A 23,658-nucleotide genomic window follows, 5' to 3' on the forward strand; every position below is an offset into this window, starting at 1 on the left:
AGGTTGTTATAATATCAAAATAAAGAAGAAATAATAATGCTACAGAATCTAAAATGCTGCATAGTCTTCACTGTATAAAATACAGATTAATGCTTATTAAAGCTACTAGAATCATTCAGTCAAGAGCAGTGAATGCTAGGCTGCTGTCACTTTAAGACCTAATGCATGGATCAGATACATTAATACACATTTGATTTTCTCCCAACTGTTTACATTTGCTAAAAAAAAATAACCTGCTGTGTTCACTTGAATACTTGCCATGAATTAAATTATGACTGAAACTATGTGCATGCACTTCAGGTGCATGTAGCCTACCGATTTGACTTCTTTTCTTGTGTTTTTTTTTTTTGTGTGTGTGTGTGTGTGTGTGTGTGTGCCTTTAATGCCTCTCTTTATCTACCATGTGTTTTTGTCACTCTAACATGTCAGTAAATTTAAGCTGTACTGTGCTAAGTGGATATATTTACAGTGTTATGTGAATATAAACAATATAGCAAAATCTCTTAACTGACACTCTGTGTCACAGTCAGGGCTGTCGAAATGGTCTTTGCTTAACAGCTTCTTCTCACAGATTCAAAAAGATCTTGTTGTGCAGTTCTAGTTTAAACCGCTAGTGTAAAAATTGATTATTTGTCAGCATTTGTGAGTATGAATAAATGTCTGCATGATTAAAATCAGACATAGACCTGTGTTGAGTATACTGGACTGACTTGGCCAAAAAGTTTGCACATTAATTTAACTCAGTATCTCCTTTTTTTGTAATCCGTCTGAGGTCCATTGAACTCACTGTTTTCATGTTAACTTTGCTTCAGGATCTTTTTTTTTTTTTTTTTTTTGAACTAACATCTTTTCCTGGTTGACATTTATACTGTTTAGACATTTTTCAGTGGATATATGAAGTAATTTCGCCAGAAATAAGTAAATTACCCGGATTAACACTGCGCTTCTTGTAGGACGTGTCACAATACATTTAGATTATTATGTATTATGTGCAATAGTTTTAAATGTATTATTAAGTAAATAGTTCATTCATATTTAATTACGTATTTACTTAATAATAATAATAATAATAATTCATGCATATGTAATTTAAACAAATATTAGTACAACTACTACTAAAAATAATTATTATAGCTTTTTATAATAATAATAATAATAATAATAATAATAATAATAATATGTATTATTATTATTATTATTTTGAATTATTGTCATTGTTTGTATTATAACAGAAGGAAGAGGGGATGGATGGTTATGGGACATATGCATTAATGGCAGTTCTAAATTCTCTTACCGGTTTCTGTGCTTTTTGTTTGTAGAATATTGGATCAGCGTAAGTGACCTCTTCATTACGAGTTTGATCTGTTCCTACAACAATCATTAAATCAACACAAAATCAACAACATTATTGTTTTATTATTATTTTAATACTTTTACAGATGTGTCAGCAATAGGATACTCTTACCTTCTTGGTCTGTTTTTCTGTGTCTCCTGTAGATCCAGTAGATCCCGACTGCTGCTACAATCAACAGAAATCCAGCAGCAACAGCAGCAGAAATCAACACTATCTGAGATTCAGAGCCTGGAGAATATGAAGTAGAGTTTGAAGTAGACTGTGGACCTGGTGTTGCAGCGGCTAAAGAGAGTCAGTAGTGTGAGTAAATATGTCTGATCTATGATAAACACTATAAAGAGCAGCACATAGCTCTGTTTGTAATAAATGTATATGCTTCTTCAGATGAGGCTTTTACAGTCACAAGATATTTTAGCATTCATATACCTGGACATGTGTGACAGAGTTGAGTGATGGTCAGATATGTGGTCTGGTTGCTGATGGGATTGTTGATCACACAGCTGTAGCTGTTTTTATCCTGATATTCCACCTCCAGAGGTAGAGAGAGACTGATGCTGAGATCAGACACACTGATGCTGGACAATAAACTGTTTCCTTTGTACCAGGAGAGAGTCACATGACTCACATTCACCACTGAACACACCAATGAACAATTCTGCTGTGATGATGATGAAGATGATGATGATGATGATGATGAACATTGTGGAGAGTTTCTGCTGATGACAGGAACAGACAGACGAGCTGGAAAAAAGAGAATAATTTAGGGAGTAATTGACAAGACATTGCTGACTTCTTGAAATGCTTCTTGATATATTGTTCAGTAATCTGTCTCTAGGGTCACTTCTTCTTTTATCATGCTCAACTATTTTGTATTTATAGTTAATGTCTTGCTATAAATTGTGACTTCTTTATATCTTAAAGTTATGAACTTTATATAATACATTGTATAATATAATAATTCTAACACTGCACAACTTACAGAAATACTTGCTTATTTTAAAATATATTAAAGTGAACTATATTTTGAGTGTCTGTGCAAAACTCACTCCCACGGTTCTATGGGTTGGTTGCCATAAGAAATATATTTAAACATTAAACTGTTAATATTTACTTCTCTGAAGTATATTCAACCAATCAAGAGTCTGAGACACTGCAAACATTTATTACTTTGTACATGTTCACGTGACTTTCTGTAAAGCTGCTGTGAAACAATGGGTATTGTGAAAAATGCTATGCAAATGAAATTAACCCAAATTTCACTTTTCATTAAAAGTAAATAGAATAAGGTATTTTGTGAAATTTCCTGAGGGATAGTAGTATATAAGGGCAGACAACAAACAATGAACTTTTCATATTTTGTGAAACAATGCTTTAGAGACCTTCAGATTGTAATTGTAATTGCTATAATTATATTCTTATGTATTTGAATGCATTCTTGTAAACTGTGGGAGTGACAGAGGACCATCAAATGTTTAAGAAATGAATTCCAAATCATGAAAGTTAAGCCACTGGTAAGAAGCCCATATTAAGATTAGATTTTCTAATAAATAGTATAGACAAAACAAGCACAACTGAAGCTGTGACTTACCATAGACAGTAAGATTGAATCTGTATGTGGTCTTATTTGTGCCTTTGATGTTTACTGTGTAATTTCCAGAGTCTGTGGTTCTGGTGTTTGTGATGATCAGAGATCCAGTCTGATCGTCCAGCTTCAGTCTGTTTCTGAATCTCCCATCAAGAACATCATCATATGTGGAGACAATTCCCTCCACTTTATTGATTTGAGCTATAAGAGTCGTTGAATGTCCAAATGTCCATGTTATCAGATCATCTGTCTGTATTTCAGTAACACGAGTCTGTAGAGTGACTGATTCTCCCTCCGTCACTGACACTGACTCCGGATCAGCAAACACTGGAGAACAGATATGTTTTGTTTTTGATTCACTTATTAAAGTTCTTGTTAAAGTTAAAATAAATGACTTTGGTTTAATCAAGGATTATCTTTAATCTTGTAGTTTTGAAATGATCACATGCTTTCTTCTTGGCTTTGAAATTAAATTGAGTCTCTGAACACTGTGGTAAAGTGAACTCTTTTTTTTTTTTCTTCAGAAAAGTGAAATGTGAGCTGATTTTCATCTAGTTGAGCTCAGGCCAGACTGTGTGTGAAAGACCTTTATCTCCAGCCCTTGTTGAACTTAAACATCAGAAGTGAAATAAAGCTGCAGCAGCCGTTACAAGGAAAAACCACAGAGACTGATCTGTTTTGCATGCTTTATATGAAGTTTTATGTGGACCTTAGCAAAGATATACATGATCCTCCTCATCAGTCATGATTTTACAGTCTGTGTGAACACCATTTGTGGTAGTTCCCCAAAAATCTATGAACGAGAAACACATCTCTCAATTTCACCTTTCTATTGCTCTATTTTCACAAGGGGCAGTTTTTTTTTAAACGCTTCTGCTGTTGTCATTTAATTAATGTTTTTTTTTTCCTATTTGTTTTATCTATCCGAGATTATTTCATGTTCAACAAAATCCAATAATACAAATATTTCAGCTAATAGCCTTTAGTGTTCTATTTCATGTTCAACAAATTATAGTATTCAGTGTTCAGTATGATCATCTTTTCGTACAACTGGTAGCAAACAAAGACACTTATTGTACAGAATCTCTAGATGATCTGAATGAACAGTATTACAGTCCCATTAATAACACACAGACTGACATAAATCAGTGAAGCTGCATTATCTGTAATAAATGCACTAAAATGAGTGTGAGACCAAAAGCAGAGTAGATCTCAGAGTGAAATGCTAGTTCTGGTACAATCAAAAGTATAAAAATATTTCAAACTTACCAACCAGATGCCAAAAGCACAAACAGCAAAAAACATACAAGCAAAACATTTTCTTCAGCAGCTCAGAAAAGGAGAAATGTATTAGTCCTGTAGAGAACTCTGTAATTACTTGAAATGAAAACTGTTCCTGTTTGTGTTAGTACGTGTCTGTTGTACTTCTAGTCAGCTGTTTTTTTTTCTAAACCACAGTCTCTCATGTTTTTGTAGAGCTACATGCCATCACATTAATGATAATGACCTGTCTCACTCTTGTAATGACTAATTTAATTTATTAATCTAGTCTAGAAACAACTACTATAGCTTATTTGTCTGTTTTCAACAAAAAAAAAAAAAAAAAAAAAAAAAAAAAAAGATGACTTAGACTGCTAAGCAATTTCAAAGAAAGAAAGGGAACTCAGAATGGGAACCTCATTTACTTTTACCTAAATTTAACTGTAACAGAATTTAATCTAATCTGCATGCTCAAATCAAACAAACAAAAAAAAAGTTTTAATGACTTTACTGAACACATTGTTTACAGTACATTATAGAAAAAAGTTAACTGGACTCAGGAGTTAAAAAAACTGGAAATAATTTCTAACTTGCTCTTAAAGCCTTGATGTTGATCAGTCCATTGTAATGCTTCATTTATGACATGGAGAAAGTTCATCTTTGTCTATACATGTTCTTGTGCTGAAATAGTGACAAATGCTCAATGTTGAGCTAAAGTGCCAGTGAATGATTATTTCTAAACAAAATCAGCATGGGATGACACCACAAAAGAAGCCAGTCAAACCAAAAATAAACCATTTTTGGTATTTTTTTTACTAGTGGGTGCAGAACACTATAGTTCATTTATGTAAGTGAGGATAGCAAAATAAAGTAAAACTGTGACATATTATACACAAAAATTCTTCATACAGTGGGACGACCAGTAAAGCTGATAAAAAATTAGGGACCAAAAATTTGTTTTTTACACTTTGACCTTACATTCCTTTCTATCAAAGTTATCTGACATTATCAAGATGATTTTGTCCTGACAGAGTTTAACTCTTGATTTCTTGTCATATTTTATCACCATTTTCCAAACTATAGAGAATAAACTGTGATAATGTGTGAACTGTTGAAGGTGTTTGAATAAATTTTGGTTTGACTGTATATTCCAAGGACAGATGAAGCACAGGTGTAATTTAACTTTTACATTAAAATAAGATAATACACCATCTGAGGCTGTGCATGTATAAGAATATTGCTAAACTGAAATTAAGTTTTTCAAAGAGAAATGGTGTAAGATTACTCCTGACCACTGTGTTGCAAATACAGGAAACACTTGGTGGAAGTTACTGCAGCCAGAGCAGAAACAACCAAATAATAATAATAATAATAAAAACACACTGAAAATGTATATTTTGTATGTGTTTGTCTATTGGGTGATTTGCTATTATGCAAAAGTGTATAATTTCTCAGTTATTTCTTAGTTTAATACCTCTTTCGCATTTTTAAGACATGCTATAAGCTACTAGTTCTTTTTGCTTCCTCAATTTCAGTAGACGTTTGTAATAATTAAACTGTAAATTGCTCTTCATGTACATAAAGACAAACATGGGCTATCTTAACTTTATCACATCGCTGTACACAGCTACATCCTGTTGCCAAAGCTCAGTGTCGCTTGTGTTGTCAGAAATCCCCAACTCTCCACTGACATGAATGAGATTGCGTTGTCAGTGCGTGTTGCTGGTGGTGTAAAACCTTTTTTTTTTTTTGTATTTGAGCGAACAGTGCGCTGCATTCAACAGTTAACGGATTCATATTATGTAAAAATGCTCAAAGAACTTATGACATCATATGCAAATATAGTCTATGAATAGAATAGAGCACAACAGTCGGATTCCGGAAGTAAAAGCACCATTCATTTTCCATAAGGAAATAGATTTTTATCAACAACTGAAAAACCTTTATAGACAGACCTGTTGTGAGCTCTGAGGTTGTTAATCAGTTGAATAGGCATTTTGTTGAAGCCATCTGTGTTAATTTGAATTACTTTTATATAAAGGTATTCTTGGCTTCCAGATTGGAACAAATAAATTGCCTTTTTAGTGAGTAGTATCAGTGTTATGTACGCCAAATCATGCTGTTTTTTAACGAATACAATAAAACCCTTATCTTTTTGCAGTAACCAGCAATTTCCGCTCTTCTTTTACTCTGCAGCGTAAACTGTAACTGACCAATGAAGACACTGCCATTATATGATTGGCTGAGGTGCTTCATGTGGTTCGAGTTAGCCTTTACGCTTTTTCCAATGGTAAGACAACAGAAAATAAAGACAATCTGTCTTTAGCTCCAACCACTCCCATGAGCAAACAACATAACCAAAGGATATTATTAATTAAGACCCTAAAAAATCATATCAACTTGTAAAAAATGGGCATCCGTGACCCCTTTAAAGGTTACATTATGCCTCAGTGGTCTGACGGTGCTCATCAATGTCAAAATGAGTGATATGGCCAGTCAAAGTGGTTTACCATTCACAGAGACAGCGTGGAGCATCAGTTTAATGGGTTCCACTACAAATACCATTACAAACCATCAACTATTTACCATTAAAATCATTAAAAATGCTTTCCTGTAGCTAAGTGTGTTTTGGATATTCCATATGTGCAATATCCTTATATTTATTTGTTAACCCCTTCATCTAGTAAATCCCTGCATCTTACTCAATCCAATTCCATTATCATTTATAGCACAATTGTTTTTACACTTATTTATCTGCAAAGGGTTTTTATTTTTGTATTTTTTGTGACTGTGTGTTGTTGTCTTTTGTGTACTGGAAGCTTATGTCACTAAAACAAATTCCTTGTATGCGCAAGCATACTTGGCAATAAAGCTCTTTCTGATTCTGATTCTGATTCTGATTAGGATTTACTGGTTTTAACAAGCCACCAATAAAAGGCAACAAATTACCAGTAGAGACCAACGGGGACGATTACAGTTTCCATTGAAACCAGTACAGTTCCCATCATAACCAGTAAAACCATTCCAAATTCTGTAGTAGTCAAGTTTTTTTTTTTCTCAAATATATGGGCTTTTTTCATTGAAAATATGGTATTTACATAGCCTGACTTCATCATACTCATATTCTAGGCAGAAAAAAATGCTGTGGGCTGGGTTCGGGCTGGCACCCAGGCTAGTATTTACATGATTTATGTAACTGAATGTGCCAAAACAACTTGAGTTCTTGGCATTTCTCTGTCAACATTTGACCTGGACCATGTACCCAGGGAGAAAGGATGGGTGAAGGGACCAGAGAGTAAATGGTCTTTCTTCTAGATCTTCCTATCTGATCAAATCATTGCGAGAGTTCTTGAGTGTTTGGCTCCACGAGGAGATCAAAGTCCATTGTTTTGTTGCATTTACATTTGCATTGCGAGAGTTCCTTAATGTTTGGCTTCACAAAGAATTCATTTCATAAGGAAATAATTTCACTCCTTTCACCATTCTATTTCTTTATGCTTTGTGTTTATATATATTGGTTGGCCTTGGAATATTTGCAGTTTAATTAAAGGGATAGTTCACCCAAAAATGAAAATGCTGTCATTAATTACTCATCCTTGTGTCGTTCTAAAACCGTAAGACCTCCGTTCACCTTCAGAACACAAATTAAGATATTTTTGATGCATTCTGAGAGCTCTCTGACCCTCCCATAGACAGCAATGTAATTACCACGATCAAGGTGTAGAAACGTAGCAAGGACATCGGTAAAATAATCCACGTGTCATCAGGGACTCAACTGTAATTTAAAGAGCTGTTTTGTAAACTGTTGTAAGCTGTTTGTAAACGCCTGTCAGAAGTTAAAACAGTCGAGCGACAGAGAAGGACAGCAGTTTGTAAGTGTTTTTGCCTCGTTTTCTCATTAGAGTACTGCGTGATTATCGTTGCTAGGGAAACTTTGATTTAATCACTGTGTGTCTTACGTGTGAATTGTAAACATTAAGGCCGCTATTTTATATGTATTGAATGTGGAGTTTCTTTGTTTTATATAGAGAGGCGTGACAATAGCCAGTAAGCCGGTAAAAAGTACTTAAAGAGCTGTTTTGTAAACGCCTACTATCAGAAAGAAACAGTCGAGCGACAGAGAAGGACAGCAGTTTGTAAGTGTTTTTGCCTCGTTTTCTCATTAGAGTACTGCGTGATTATCGGTGCTAGGGAAACGTTGCTTTAATCACTGTGTGTCTTACGTGTGAATTGTGGCGTTTGGTTTTGCGTTTGACTATCGCGGGGACTGGACAGTTTCGGTCTGTTGTGTTAAATAGAGAGGCGTGACAAGCTGACTTCAATCACAGGTAATCAGGCAAATATATAAGTGGTAGGTGTCACCGCGGCAGCGGTGGGCGCGGCAGCCCTCGTTGTGAAGCTCCTCCTCGTGTGAAGGACCGAAAACGAGTGTAAAGACCATCGACTCTACCTGCGCGACTCCACCGCGAGCAGGGGACAACCGACAGGGCACTTGAGTATTGCTTTTTTCTCCCCTTCAATTTTTGTACAGCTCTTCCGCAAAACATACTTATTTTGGTCACTTGTAGTCACTATGTGCTTTCAGATCTCTACTATCACTACTAAACACTCGGAGAGCACGCTATGTACGTCGAAAGGAAGGCCTGCCTTGACAAATCTAAGGCCTGTCCCTCTGACCTCTACTCCGACGCTCTCTATTCCACTTGGTCTCTGGAACTGCCAGTCCGCTGTTAACAAAGCAGACTTCATTTCTTCTATTGCTATCATTCGTTGGTCTCAGCCTCATGGCACTGACTGAGACCTGGATCAAACCTGAGGACACTGCCACTCCCGCAGCCCTCTCCACTCATTTCACTTGTTCCACCACCCCTCGTACGACTGGGAGGGGTGGAGTAGAACTGGTATACTGGGTCTCCTTATATCGAAAGATTTGGAAATTTATCTTCAAAACCACCACCTACAGGTCCACGGTTCATTTGAATCAAATGCTGTTACTGTAACCCACCTGTTAAAATCCACTTTGTGGTCATTTATCGTCCCCCAGGTCAATTGGGGAAAACTGTCTTGGAGGAGTTGGACGTGCTGCTATCATCAATTATCCTGAAGATGGTACTCCTCTGGTACTGCTTGGTGACTTCAACATCCACCTAGATAAACCCCAGGCTGCTGACTTCAAAACACTCTGCTCGCCTCATTTGATCTCAAGCGAGTCTCTACTACGGCCACTCACAAAATCGGGCAACCAACTGGACCTCATCTACATGCGCTGTTGCTCAGTGGACAACACTTTAGTTACTCCACTGCACACATAGGATCACTTCCTCTTTATTTTTGATTTTATATTTTCTGTTGATGGTTTTGATGCTAAAACGTGTTTGAAGTCCAGACGGAAACCTACGCTCACTCTCTCCATCTCGCCTATCCTCTGTGGTTGCATCCTCACTTCCTTCACTCTCGCAGTTTTCAGCTCTGGACACGAACAGTGCTACGGGACACTTTTTGTTCCACTCTGACCTCCTGCTTGGACAACTTTTGCCCACTGTCGCTAGACCAGCAAGCACCACCCCATCTGCCCCCTGGCTGTCCGATGTACTCCGTGAAACATCGCTCTAAACTCAGGGCTGCAGAGAGGAAATGGCTTAAATCAAGAAACTCTACCGACCTCAGTGTTGTATCAGTCTCTCCTCTCCTCCTTCTCTGCAAACGTCTTCACTGCTAAAACATCCATATTACCACGACAAGATTAACAACTGTTGTGACGCTCGGACACTCTTCAAAACCTTCTCTTCTCTTCTTAATCCGCCTCCACCTCCTCCTCAATCGACTCTTACAGCTGATGACTTTGCAGTTTTCTTCACAAAATAAGACAATGAACCATCAGTGACCAATTCTCCACGCCGCAGACTGAGGATAACTTCACAACGGACTAATGCTCACTCGTTCTCCTCCTTCTCTCCACTCTCAGAGACGGACGTTTCCAAACCTTATAGCATGTCCAGTCATGCCTAACTACTTGCCCTCTGGATCCGATCCCCACTTCACCTCCTTCAAGCGATTTCTTCTTCAGTCATACCTCACTTACTCACATTATCAAACTCCTCTCCTTCACTCTGGAACATTCCCTCAGCATTTCAGCAGGCTCGGGTAAGCCCACTGTGAAGAAACCATCTCTAAATCCAGCACTTCAGAGAAAAACTACAGACCGGTATCCCTTCTTCCATTCATTGCAAAGACACTCGAACCGAGCTGTGTTCAACCAGCTCTCTATGTTTCTTGTACAGAACAACCTCCTGAGACAGCAATCAATCTGGCTTCAAAAGTGGCCACTCAACGAGACTGCCCTGCTCTCGGTTACTGAAGCCCTGCGACCTGGCAAGAGCAGCTTCAAAATCCTCAGCACTCATTTTGCTGGACCTGTCTGCTGCTTTTGACCCCGTTAATCACCAGATTCTCCTGTCCCACCCTCAGAAAGATGGGCATCTCTGGAACCGCTCTCCAGTGGCTTAACTCCTACCTGTCTGATAGATCCTTTCATGGTGTCTTGGAGGGGTGAAGTTTCTAAGTCACAACAACTTGCTACTGGGGTTCCTCAAGGCCCAGTACTTTGGACCGCTTCTCTTCTCCATCTACATGACGTCATTAGGATCATGTCATTCAGAAGCATGGCTTTTCCTATCACTGCTATGCTGATGACACTCAACTCCTACTTCTCATTCCAACCAGATGACCCGACGGTAGTGCTCGCATTTCAGCCTGTCTGAGTTGTTACATTTCTAGCTGGATGAATGACCATCACCTTCAGCTCCACCTTACTAAGACTGAACTGCTGGTGTGGTTCCAGCTAACCCATCGTTTCATCACAACTTCTCTAGAACAGCGGGGTTCGTTCCAACCATAACTCCTTCCAGGACAGCCATGCAAAAAAACCTAGGAGTTGTGATGGATCATCAGTTAAGCTTCACAGACCATATTTGCTACAAAGACCCCGCTCCTGTAGAATTTGCCTTATTCAAACATTCCGAAAGATTAGGACCCTTCCTGTCAGAGCAATCCACCCAACTTCTTGTCCAAGCTCTTGTTCTCTCCGACTGGACTATTGCAATGCTCTACTGGCGGGCCTCCTGCATTGTACTATCAAGCCTCTACAACTGATCCAGAATGCAGGCAGCGAGGGTTGTCTTCAAGTGAGCAAAAAAAACAGCCCATTGTTACTCTCCTCTCCTCATCAGGTTACCCTGGCTACCAGTAGCCGCTCGCATCAAATTCAAGGTACTGAGGCTTGCCTACAAAACGACCACTGGCACGGCGCCAACTTACCTAAACTCACTAGTTCAATCTTATGCACCCTCCAGAAGTTTGCGCTCTGCCAAGTGAACGACGCCTTGTGTTGCCATCCCAAAGAGGTTCAAAATCACTCTCACGGACTTTTTCCTGGACTGCTCCCAGCTGGTGGAATGACCTCCGATCTCAATGTTCGAACAGCTGATTCTGTACTCATTTTCAAAAAACATCTAAAGACTCATCGTTTTCGCCTGCACTAACCAAAAACTAATACTAGTACTACCTTTTTTCTTTTCGTATCATATTCCCAAAAAAAAAAAAAAAAAAAAAAAAAAAAAACCCCTGGCTACGTGTTCTGTACTACACTAACTGAGGACTTGTCATAGCACTTGTATACCCAGCGTGTTGTTCTCGTTGATCTGATTGTTTCTACGGTTCTCATTTGTAAGTCGCTTTGGATTAAAAGCGTCTGCTAAATGATAAATGTAAATGTAAATGTAAAGGTAATTACAGTGCTGTCTATGGGAGGGTCAGAGAGCTCTCAGAACTCATCAGAAATATCTTAATTTGTGTTCTGAAGATGAACGGAGGTCTGTTTTGGAACGACATGAGGATGAGTAATTAATGACAGCATTTTCATTTTTGGGTTAACTAACACTTTGATATCTGAAGTGTCGGTTAAAAGAGAGGATTATTTCTTGCATGTTCACGCTCCAGTCCGGTAGGTGGCGGTAAATGCACCTAAAGCTGGTTTGCCAACCGCCATAAAAGTTCAAAGAAGAAGAAGAAGAAGCATATGAGATGCTTCAGCCAGAGAGGTGTCAGGGCGGTTGGTAGCACTGAACTGTGACTGGAGTAGAGATGGTAGGAAGTGACGATGGATCAGGAAGTGAACAGGAGGACATGGATGGAAGAAGCTGGTGAGGGAGGTAGGAATGAAATGGAGTGGAACCTAGTAAATAGGAAAAGGAAGAAGAAAGTACATCAACATAATACGGATAGTGATAATGAGGAAAGTAATCGAAGAATTGTGGAAAGGAAGGAAGAACATAAGGTTATCAATTCAATTTGAAGTGCCTGGATCAAAGAACCCATTTAAAGATAACGGAAGCACTTAAAATGAAGCTAGGGAAACATTAAGTATGCAAAAAACATTACGTGACGGAAATATAATGCTAATATGCAGATGATGAAAAGCAGAGAGAAAAAGCATTGCGATTAAAAAACACTGGCAAGTAATTCAGTAAAATGCCTCAAAATGGGAAGAGAGGAAAACTACTAAAGGTGTCATATATGGAATTCCAACAGAAGTGTCAGAGGATGAGATTAAAAAGAGTTTAACTGGAGCAAAGGTTTGCAAAGTTAAACGGATGCAGGTATACAAGGGATGGGGGTGAGGAAAGACAGTTTGTCTGTAATGATCCAGTTCGAAGAAGAAGTATTGCCAACAAGAGTGGATGGTTGGGTTTATGAGCTACAATGTAAGGGAATATGTAGCACCGCCGTTGAGATGCTTTAAATGCCAAAGATATGGGCATGTGGCTGCTATATGTAAAGGTAGGCAAAGGTGTGGTAAATGTGCAGGAGAACATCAATATGGGGAGTGTGGAGAAAATGTTAAAACTGCAATGCTGTAACTGTGGGGGAGAACACAGCTCCGCATATGGAGGATGTGAAGTCAGGAAAAGGGGCAATAAAAGTCCAAAATGTCAAGATGACAGAAGGAATAATATCATATGCTGATGCTATTAGAAAGAGTGAAAAGTGTGGTGAAGCACCAAAAATAAATGAATCCACAAGTGTGAAAACCCAAAATCAAAAAGAATCAGTGCAGAATCAACAAGGATTCGTTAGTGGTTGATAAAAATTAAAATTTGTAACATTCGTGGCAGAGAGTGATTAATTGCTCGGCTCAAACGACAAGTAGAACAGAAAGAATTAAGATAATAATTAGGGCAGCTGAGAAATATTTGGACATAAGAGATAAACAACAGTAGAGTCAGTTAAAAGAAGCACTTGTTAGGTGGTCCCCAAGGTTCGCAGGCTACTAATGGGGTAGGTACATAATGTATTTTGAGATAATTCAGTGGAATGCAAGGAGTGCTTTTTTTAGCAAATGGGCAGGAATTTTAAAAAGTATATTGAAGATTGAAGATTTACAACAGAAACCAAAGGTTATTTGTGTACAAGAAACGTGGTTAAAACGCTCATCTTGATTTTAGAATTGAAGGCTATGAAAGTGTAAGGAAAGACATGGGGAAATAGGAACAGGTGGAGGTGTAATTAACTTTTATTGAACAAGGAGTGAGGTATAGAGAGATTAGTAATAATGAAAAAAGAGGTTGTTATGGTAGAAATCTGGACTGATTAAAGGTAGCGTCAGGGTGATCAACTTATATAACCCATGTAAAAATTACAAAAAGAAAAATTAGAAGAAATGGTGGGAATTAAGTACGGGGATAAAGTGGTGTGGTGTGGTGACTTTAATAGTCACAGCACTGTTTATGGGGGTAGTAAAAATACAGATTCTAATTTTAATGGTAAAGTAATTGAGGAATTATTGGATGAAAAGGACTGGTGTGTATTAATGATGGATCAGGAACTAGGGTGAACATTGTAAATGGCCAGGAGTCAGTACTAGATCTTACATTGGTATCAGAAAATATGGCAAGCATTTGTACATGGAAAGTTTTGAAGGAAACAACAGTAGGGAGTGATCATTATCCAGTTAAAAGCAGAATTGGGTGTTAAAATACAAAAGGCAGAACAAGGGAAACCTAGAAAGATGGAAATTAAAGAATGCAGGAAGGGATGGGAAGTATTCAGTTATATTTGTAGTAATAGAATTATTGAAATCGGTATGATCAGGAAGATGGAATAGAAGAATATAATGGAAAAATATAGTAATAATTATAAATAAAACGGCGACAGAGGATCCTAGGAAAGAAAAACAGCAGGTTAGGAAAAGGAAGTCAAGTACCAGGTGGAATAAAAAGTGTGAAGAAGTTATACAACAAAGGAATAAAGCATTTAAGGAAAGTTAAATCATCGTATTTATACTCGGACCTTATAAAGTATAGAAAGCAACAAGCTATAGTAAGGAAAACTATTTTAAAACAGCTAAAAGAAATTATTGGAGAAAGTTACTGTAATAATAGTGGATGGGAAATACAATACAGATTTCAGATTATTTGGAGTATGATTAGAAGGCTGGGAGGTATTTGCAAGACTTTTTAACATGCCAGTAATTAAAAGAATGGAAATGAAAATTGCAGTTTCAAATAAAGGAAGGCAGAGATGCTAGTTAAAGTATTTGCAAAAGTAAATTGTAGTAGTAATTTGACTGAAGAGGCTTAAGAGTGTAGATGGAAAGAGTTAGAAGAGAAAATCCTGATATTTTGAATAAGTGTTGAAGCAAGTGGAAAACCCACTAGATGCAGATTTTACAACTTTATGAATTAAAAAGAGCAATTGCTAAAGTAAAAGACCACTTCTCCGGGGCAGGACGAGATATGTTATAGTATGATAGGAAAATTATCAGATGTAGCACTTTTTTAAATTAATGAAGTTATAACAACAAAATACTGGGCAAAGGGCAAACTTCCTTCAGCATGGAAACCATTCAATAGTTATCCCTGTAGGAAAGCCTGGCAAAGATAGGTCAGAAGCAACAAATTACAGGCCGATAGCAATAACATCGAACATGTGCAAAATTATGGAGAGAATGATTACAAGTAGTGTTTACATATGAAATAGAAAAACAGAGGTCTTTTTACTCCTCATCAACGTGGCTTTCGGAAAGGGGTAGAACAACAATGGATCATTATTCGTTTAGAATCAGAAATAAGAAAGGCACAGATAAATAAAGAAGTTTGGTGGGATTGCAGTTTTTTATTGAATTTGTGGAAAAAGCTTATGACATGTTATGGAAAGAAGGGCTACTTATAAAACTCAAGAATATGGGAATTAGAGGAAAGAAATTTATAACTGGGTGTTGGATTTTTTGGTTTGAGAGCGGAAAATTCAGGGTCCTAAGAGTGGGAACATCTTGTTCTACTGTTTATGCAGTTGAAAAATCTGGACCACTCACTTAGAACCCCCCCCCTCAAGGTGCGAGAGGTGTGTAGCCCTCTTCTATTCAATTATAATGATAACTGCATATATTCGAGTGGTTTACAGCCAGGATGTGGGTAGATCTTTATATGGCGGGATGATGGGGCACGTTTGGAAAAAGAGGCCGAAATGTATCATACTCCAGTTTTTTTTTTAAGAAAGCTCAGGGATGCCAATAAATAAAGTTTGAAGAATCTGTGCGGCCACTGAAATGGATAGTTTTCGAATATCAGTAGCCACAAACACAAATCACTTTGGTTTTAACAAAAAAGAGAATATTTAATATTAATTTAGTCATTATATGGACAAGCTTCTGGAACAGGGTGTCAGGTGCCGCTAAATAATTTCTGTAGGAGTGCTGTGATTTAGATGTACTCGCACGCTCATTGAACTTTTAATGACACAAGTAAGAGAACTTGCCTGACCAAAGTGCCCAAAAATGGCACTGAATGTTTATGCGTATGTGTCAGCAGGTATGTGAATTAGGCGGTGCAAGTAGAAGTTCTCTTACGGAAATTATATATATGGCCTATCCATACGATCAGCCCAATCAAGCATTATGGTAGTAGGATTTTAGGAGTGTCGGGCGACGTAAGTTCTCCTACTAAAAAAAGTAGATGCTGCTACAAACGCAGGGCTTTGAGAATATGCTTGTGGCACTGCCTGATGGCCGGCATTTAAAACTTCCGACCTAAGAGCTTCCAGGCATATGAAATGACGAGAAAATAGAAATCGGCGTTGGAAATAAGCGTAAAGTAAACAACTGAAATGGTCAGTATAATTGCGGCACTCTCTTGATCGCCGGGCCCAAAACACCATGAACACGCCTACTTAACACAATGCAATATTGTTTATATAAAGTTCCCCGTGAAACATGGCGCAAAAAGCCTACTATTAAGAGTGTTATTGGTCCAGAATGGAGGACATAGCAGAATCAATATATGCTTGTAAAAAAGATAAAATTCCCAGTAATAGACAGTACACCATGTCAGCGAGCTCCCACCGTGAAAATGTTGGTAAATCCTATAGTATATCTTTATTTAACAGATGATAGTGAGACAAACAGCGATAGTGTGAGCTCAATAAAAATAAGAGTTATATTTCAAATATGTGCGTATCAGAAGTATGATTATAGGATACAGATCTTTACTGATGCGTTCAAAATGAATCAGAAACTATGAAAACGGGAATAGCAGACTAGATTATTTCCACATTATGAACTAGTTAGTAGAAAAGACCCCAGAATTTTTTCGATCTGCTAGTTACAGCCAGCAGTTGGGCTAGCTATTGTTCTGGCTACTCCAGTGCGGATTCAGAGGAGAATCGAATAAAAAAAACAGGGAGATAGGTTCAGATTCATAGAGCTTTTTTTTGGGAGCGCACCTCTGCCGGCTTTGTAAAGAGCATCCAATCAGAGCCAGGTCTAACTGCCAGACAAGATGTCCCTTCTATCCTTGAAACTACTGCAAGCTCATTATTTTCTAGAATGGAACCTCTAGGGCCCGCATTTTTAGTTCATTTATTTGGGCTTCCTAGACACATGTTGAGTTGAAGCAAATGCAGAATGGCCAGATAATCAGGCTAAGAATTCATTTGCCAACTTGAATCAGATAGGACTTTGACATAACTATTAATATTAAAGGCCATTGAAGCCCGAAAAAAACGAATCATTAAGCGATATACGCTCTTATAAATGCGTGGCCAGAAATTTGGGCGAGGAAAGAGAAGACTGGACGTACATCTATCTAGGATTCAATTAGCGCGAATTTAGGGACTTATCGCACTAACAATGACAGGGGGCAATAGCACAGACTAGATAGAATCAGTAATAAGTCAATGACTTAAAATAGGACACTACTGCATCTCGAATGTAATTTTAAATAGAATTAAGACAACATCCCTGAATGGATCTATGTAATGCCATTGTTTGGGATTTGTGAAACTGCTAGAGCATGTACCTGCTTGCATTGTACGCGCATTATAATCAACGAACGACAAATGCCTAGAACGCTAAAGTAACCTAGCAGCAAAGGTGGCCAAGCATGATGCACTAGCTAGATATATTAAGCTAGAATAAAAAGCGAATAAGCACGATTAGATTTGCCTTTGATTGCAAATATCTGTAAAGATACACGCGAAATTATATAAGAATATAACTGCATGGTTATTTATTTATTTAATTGTTTATATTATTTATTTATTTTGTGACTATTAGTTGGTAGTATTTAGTATGAGTATACATACACGGCATTACCAAAAATACATAGACATTCATCGATGATTCCACACTCAGCTCAGATGCGTGTCGGCCGCGGTAATGCACTAATAAGCTAGTCTGCCAACCGCCAATAAACAGAAAGAAGAAGAAGAAGAAGAAGCATATCAACAGAAGAGGCGGTCGCGTGAGATACTCATTGCGCCTTTTTACTTTAACAGTAATAGAAGATAAAGACTCTTTAAACTCAGATATAATCAAGACAATTCATCAGTACGTTCTCAGTCGATATAAAGTCTCTTCCGCTATTTCAGTCTGATTTCTCAGGTCAGTCATTGATTCTGTCGATCGGTTCCATGCTGGTGAATGGCGCACCGACAAACACACCGGAGCAGATTACAAATAATATTCACTGACAATCTTCAGTTTCTCGGAAACTTCTGTTTTACTCAGATCTACGGCAATATGAAAAACATCTCATTGGGTCGTTTTGGTCTGGATCTGCGGAAGTAATATGATGTTCTTCCTTAAACAACACCTTTTGTTTTCTCTTCCGATTGCTAAAGTGTCTATTTGTTTCACATCTGTTTGGTAATTTAATCGGCATATATAACTGTATCATGTAGGCAGAAGTTTTCTGTTTTTTAAAAAGTGTAACTATCCGCGTTGCACTTTTTAAAAGACAACCAGCCGATTAAACAGTTTTTCTTGAATTGGCAGAAATTGGTTGTTTAGTGTTAAATTCATTTCTTTATTTTTAATCTACCTGTATGCTATTTTAATAATTTCTCACGGGTGATTACCGGGTGTTTGTTTTTTGACATTGGGAAGGAACGATGCTGATAGTTTGTAATCTTGCAATCAACACAGAAATGTTGATCCGTTGTTACAGTCCCCTTATGAAGTACATTTGTATCTTTCTTTTGGAGCCGTGCTAGTTTAAATTCATGAGCACAGGATGAGATGAATCCCAGACCTTTATACTATTATTATAATTTAATTTAAATATTTACTTAAATAGAAGATTATAACTATGTCCTAAAATCTAAGACTGCTGCCTTCTCTGTCCCATCAGGTAATGACTTTGCAGTCAGTGCGTTTGTATACCAGGCTACCTCTCTCAAAAAAACTGATTTCAGAAACAGCTTCTGAGGATAATGATATACAACAAGTGATTTGTTGAAAACCAATTCAATATTTAATTACTAAAATGCTGATTTATTTGTAGAAATTGAGTTAAAAGTTCAAATATAGGTTCTCTGGTGAACAAACAATTGCAGTCACAGTATCTAATACAATTACAGATATAACATTACTGCCTTTGGGATGCTATCATCAGTGGAAGGAATGTAACATAAACTTAGGATTCAGTTGTGCATTGGTGACTCAGTACTATGCAGCCTATGAAAGCATGTTACAGCTATAGATGTAGCCAGTAAAGTCACAAGAGGATTCTTAACCTCCCTTTCTGTCCGTGTAACTGTTCTTTTTTGTTTTGCCGGTGTGTTTGGAGAATCGTCCCCAGAGAAAGAGGGAAATTTCTATTACGCTAACGCTCTGGTCTCACTGAAATAAAGAAAGACTTATGGTGGATAGGATTGGAGGTTTGGGGCCCTTCTCCATAGCTGTAGTAAGAAATACCACAGAGAGTAAGATATAATAATAACCCCTCAGTGTATGAGGATGCTCTTGATGGGAAATTCAGAGGCAGACTGGAGATGTAAGGTTTGAAAACATCAAAACCACAGACCAAGGAGATTATGAAGTAACCAACAGCAATCAACACCTTTAGGGAAGACCCGCACTGTCATCGGTGTGTGCTAATCCATTTAAATGTTATAACCGGCTTATTTACAAAGTTTTTTCTGTCTGAGAATTAAACCGCATATTTCACATAATTTTACAGTGATTAAAGGAAGAAAAACCTACAACAAGTGGTGGTGAGTATACAATTCGCATCACGAATTAGGGCTGACAATATATCGAAAACGATATGATCTGCGCATCTAGGCCGTAAAGGCTGTTTCCTGATTACGGTAAATCTCCATCACCTCCTTCAACTGGAGCTGCAGTTTAATACCAGAGTCGTAGTTTCACTGACAAGCTGATGCCATACTCCAGTTCATTATCAAAGCTACGCATTCATCTTCAATAATGAACTCGATATAGCTGAAGCTTCTCAGTGAACCACGGCTCTGTGTGTACTTAACTTCGCAGCTCCATTTGACTGGCAGGTGATGGGGATTTAAGCCTCTAATCATATGGAACCGCTTTTACGGGGTGGACGTAGATGCGCATGTGATCAGCATCGCTCGGCTAAGTATTGGCCATCCCCACAATGAATCATAAAAAGATCTCAATTCAAACCGACACAATCTAATTTCTAAATAACTGTGGATTCACTGGTGCTCCACATTCATTGACAGAGTCCTACCAGAACATTCAAATCTGAAATTAAAATTCTGTCATCATCATCTAGTAGTTGTTTTAAACTAGTAGTTTTTTTTTTTTTTTTTTTTTTTTTTTAAGTTGTTCTAAACCTGCATGAAGTTCTGTTAAACGTAATGGAAGTTATTTTTTTGAAGAGTGGTAGGTCACCAAACGGATGCCGGTCCCCATAGACTTTGCACAGCAGTAAAAAAACAATACTATAGGAGTCAATGTTGGATCAGTTTTTGGTCTCCTCCCTCCATTCTTTAAAATATCTTCTTTTGTGTTCAGCACAAGAAAGAAAGAAATACAGGTTTGGAACAACTCTGGGCTGAGTAAATGATGACAGTTTTCATATCTAGGAGAACTATCCCTTTAATGCACTGATAATGTAAGTTAAGAGACAATGACATGACTCGCACGTGTTGTTTTGGTATAAAAGGAATAGTATAGTATGATATGATGTATATGTTTTTTTTATTTTTTAAATCTGCATTATGTTGTTCTTATAATATTCTAATTGAATGATGGGTTCACACTGCCATAGACAAAGCAAATCAAAGCTGGTGATTTCCAGCAACGACTGAAAGTTGAACTTTTAAATGCAAATGAGCAGTGAATAGATATGCTGACCGCAGTGTTGGGTGAAGGTTACTTTGGAAATGTAATAGGCCAGCAGATTACAATTGAGACCTATTTAAAATGTAACAGTGAGTGTAACTTTTTCTCAAGTACTTTTATTGAAGTAAAGTAACGATTACTTTTGATAACTTTTATGATTACTTTTCTGAAATCTCTACTTAATGTTTATTTTCGCTGTTAATTTAGTTTTCAAACATTTAGCACCACGCAGGGTTAACCTTACAACACTGTCAGACTTTCACAATCCTCATCACCTGAATAAAGATGATCACATTTGCACCATCCACCACAAATCAGACTTTACTGCCCTTTTACTTTGAGATTGATCTGAAGATCAATTAGATTTAAACTCTAAGAATTGTTTACTGATACTTGTTCGTTGAAACCAAATCTTTGCATAAACACTGCATCTAACACTGGTTTGGGCAAAAAAATATTAATTAAAAAATAATAATCATAAAAGCATATCCTCAACTCAACTCAGTTATCTACTAGTCTACGTCTATCTGGGTACTAAACTCCTGAAACCTTTGTTTCCTCTTTGTATTTGATAGACGATAGTTTCTCAAATAGTCCAATGCCCTGCATGAAGTGCCTCAGAGCGTATCTAGTAGAATTATGTTTATGTGGTTCGCGTGAAACAGAGGGGCAGGCTAGTAAAAACCAACAGTTATTGGTTAACTGTCAATGTTTAATGTGGTTGTTACACTGAATGGCTGGCTGTCTTTAGTACTCCCAGGTCCCGCCTTCAGGTGCTGCCACAGTGATTGTTGGTGGTGTTGTGCTGCTGGTGGCTGCAGCTGCTGCTGTGATCGCTACGGGATAAAAAAATGTGTAAGTATTATAGCCAAGGGCGTGGATTTTCTGAACATCGGGGGGTTATGCTTTCTGTTATTTGTTTTACACTGTCTAAATGAGTCACTTGAATCATTCATTCAGCTGATTCATTCAGAAACGCTGATTAATTCTGATGTGGCTTTGTTCAGAACTATTTTCGTTGGTGAAATAGGAAAAACAGACAATATTCTGTCAACAATGTATGTCATTAACAATACGTTCTTACTTACTCAACTGTTCAATATCACACTTGCAATTATGATGATATTCAGGAAAACACACTTTTGTTCACGATAACCACTTCCAGTCTGCAAAACCATGGTGATAATTATGGGAACTATTAAACAGTTAATAAACAATTAGTATATTTAAATAATATTGAGCTTTATTGTGCTTTAGAATCTAAAGATGTAGCAGGTGATGTTTAAACCTTTTTGTGGCTTTTATGTTTGTGATTTTATGTCTTTTGCTCAGGTAGTTCTTTATCTAGCAGCATTAGAAAGAAGTATTATTAAACCATAATAAAATATGGCGGTGATATGACTTTGCTTCTACAGTGTGAGCTTCTGTGACAGATATTGGCTGTCTCTTGTGTGTGACTTGAATCTTGTAGTGTAATAAATCCATTTATTATCAATACTACTAACATTTATTCTGGTTTTTAGGAATGTGTGAATAGTTTGGATGAAGGATTGTGAGTTTGACTGGACAGATTAATCATGTCATCGTCAGTGGTTCTCTTTGGAAATGTGTGACAAAAAAGTACTTCCTGATTTCTGTTAATCAGGAAATGTAAACAAATGATCATGTTGTGTCCATCTGCAGAGTTGTATTTGCCCTTCTCCCATCATGAGTAATATATTGATTGTGTTTATCTAATGTATCCAGATATCTTTCTGTCTGAGTGGATTCTTCACTTATGAACAAAGACTTTGGTCAAAAATCTTTACTCCCTTTTTTTTTAATTCTGTCTCTTAATATCTTGTATTTTTTCAGATTCTACATACTGAAGAAATGAGCCAGAGGACACAGACCTGCCTTTGTTAAAAGATAACACTTTCAACAGCTTCATTATGAGCTCATTGTAACATGATCAAATTTCTAAATAAATATAAATCTGATTTCTCCTCCTGGGAGCCTTTTAAAATCCTCTGTGTGCATATAAAATCTAATTCTGATGTTTCATACCTTTTGCTCTTTGCACATAATGCATACTTGCTTTTTCTGCAATTATTAGCTAAAATATCTGATGTGAAATGACATGTATAAGAAACTGAATTTATCGAATGTGGGTTTTTTTTTTTTGTTTTTTTTTAAATGAAACAAGCATGTGATGTATGAAATGTTATCACTCTCTTCTCTCCCAGAAGTTTCTAGAAACACCTGAGCTGTTTAATGTAAAAACTTGTGACGCTTTAATTGCTGGAATTACTTGCATATTCATTTACTGTTAAATTATTTTGCTTTTGTGTTTGCTTATACAGTATTATAACTGTGCTTTACTTTCATGCTATACTACATTCACTTCACTGCACTTTAATGTAAAACTATCTGATACTGGTGTTGAGTTATTGTTTACTATTGTGTGAGTTTATTGATTTAATTTTGGATTGTTTCGGTTTTATTTTATTAGAGAAACTTCAGCTTGAATTATTAAATACATACACACACATATATATGTATATATAAACAAATTAATGTCCAATGCCCTGCTAGATTATGTTCTCTCACAGTTGTGCTCTAGCCTCTAGTCAAAGAACTCAAACCACTGATAAATGAATACACAGTCATGAAAAAGAAATTTGTAAAATACAAATATCAGGCAATTTTAATATTTTACATGAAACCTTTAATGTTTTATTTAATTGTGCTCTAGCCTGAAATATGTAATAATGTAGTTTTTATTTTATTTAAATAAAAATGTCTACACACTTTATGAAT

At 37.1% G+C, this 23,658-nt stretch overlaps 1 protein-coding gene and 1 long non-coding RNA gene across 2 annotated transcripts in view; one reads left to right on the forward strand and one right to left on the reverse strand.

The window, feature by feature from the left end:
* Window positions 1-2,033: 2,033 nt before the first annotated feature.
* Window positions 2,034-23,658, reverse strand: part of LOC122141445 (SLAM family member 5-like) — a gene marked incomplete at its 3' end in the record, with an annotated part of 28,719 nt that continues 7,094 nt past the window's right edge. Inside the window, exons 2-3 of the mRNA XM_042748922.1 lie at window positions 2,943-3,266; window positions 2,034-2,095 (exon numbers count right to left, since the gene is read on the reverse strand). Coding sequence (XP_042604856.1) covers window positions 2,034-2,095; window positions 2,943-3,266 — 386 coding nt within the window. The remainder of the gene's footprint in view (window positions 2,096-2,942; window positions 3,267-23,658) is intronic.
* Window positions 19,729-23,274, forward strand: LOC122141665. Its single transcript, XR_006157984.1, has 3 exons — window positions 19,729-19,745; window positions 21,611-21,714; window positions 22,714-23,274. It is a non-coding gene; the product is annotated as an uncharacterized LOC122141665 (long non-coding RNA).

This window comes from Cyprinus carpio, chromosome B22 (genome assembly GCF_018340385.1).
Source record: "Cyprinus carpio isolate SPL01 chromosome B22, ASM1834038v1, whole genome shotgun sequence".
In the NCBI taxonomy this organism is placed as follows: domain Eukaryota; kingdom Metazoa; phylum Chordata; class Actinopteri; order Cypriniformes; family Cyprinidae; genus Cyprinus; species Cyprinus carpio.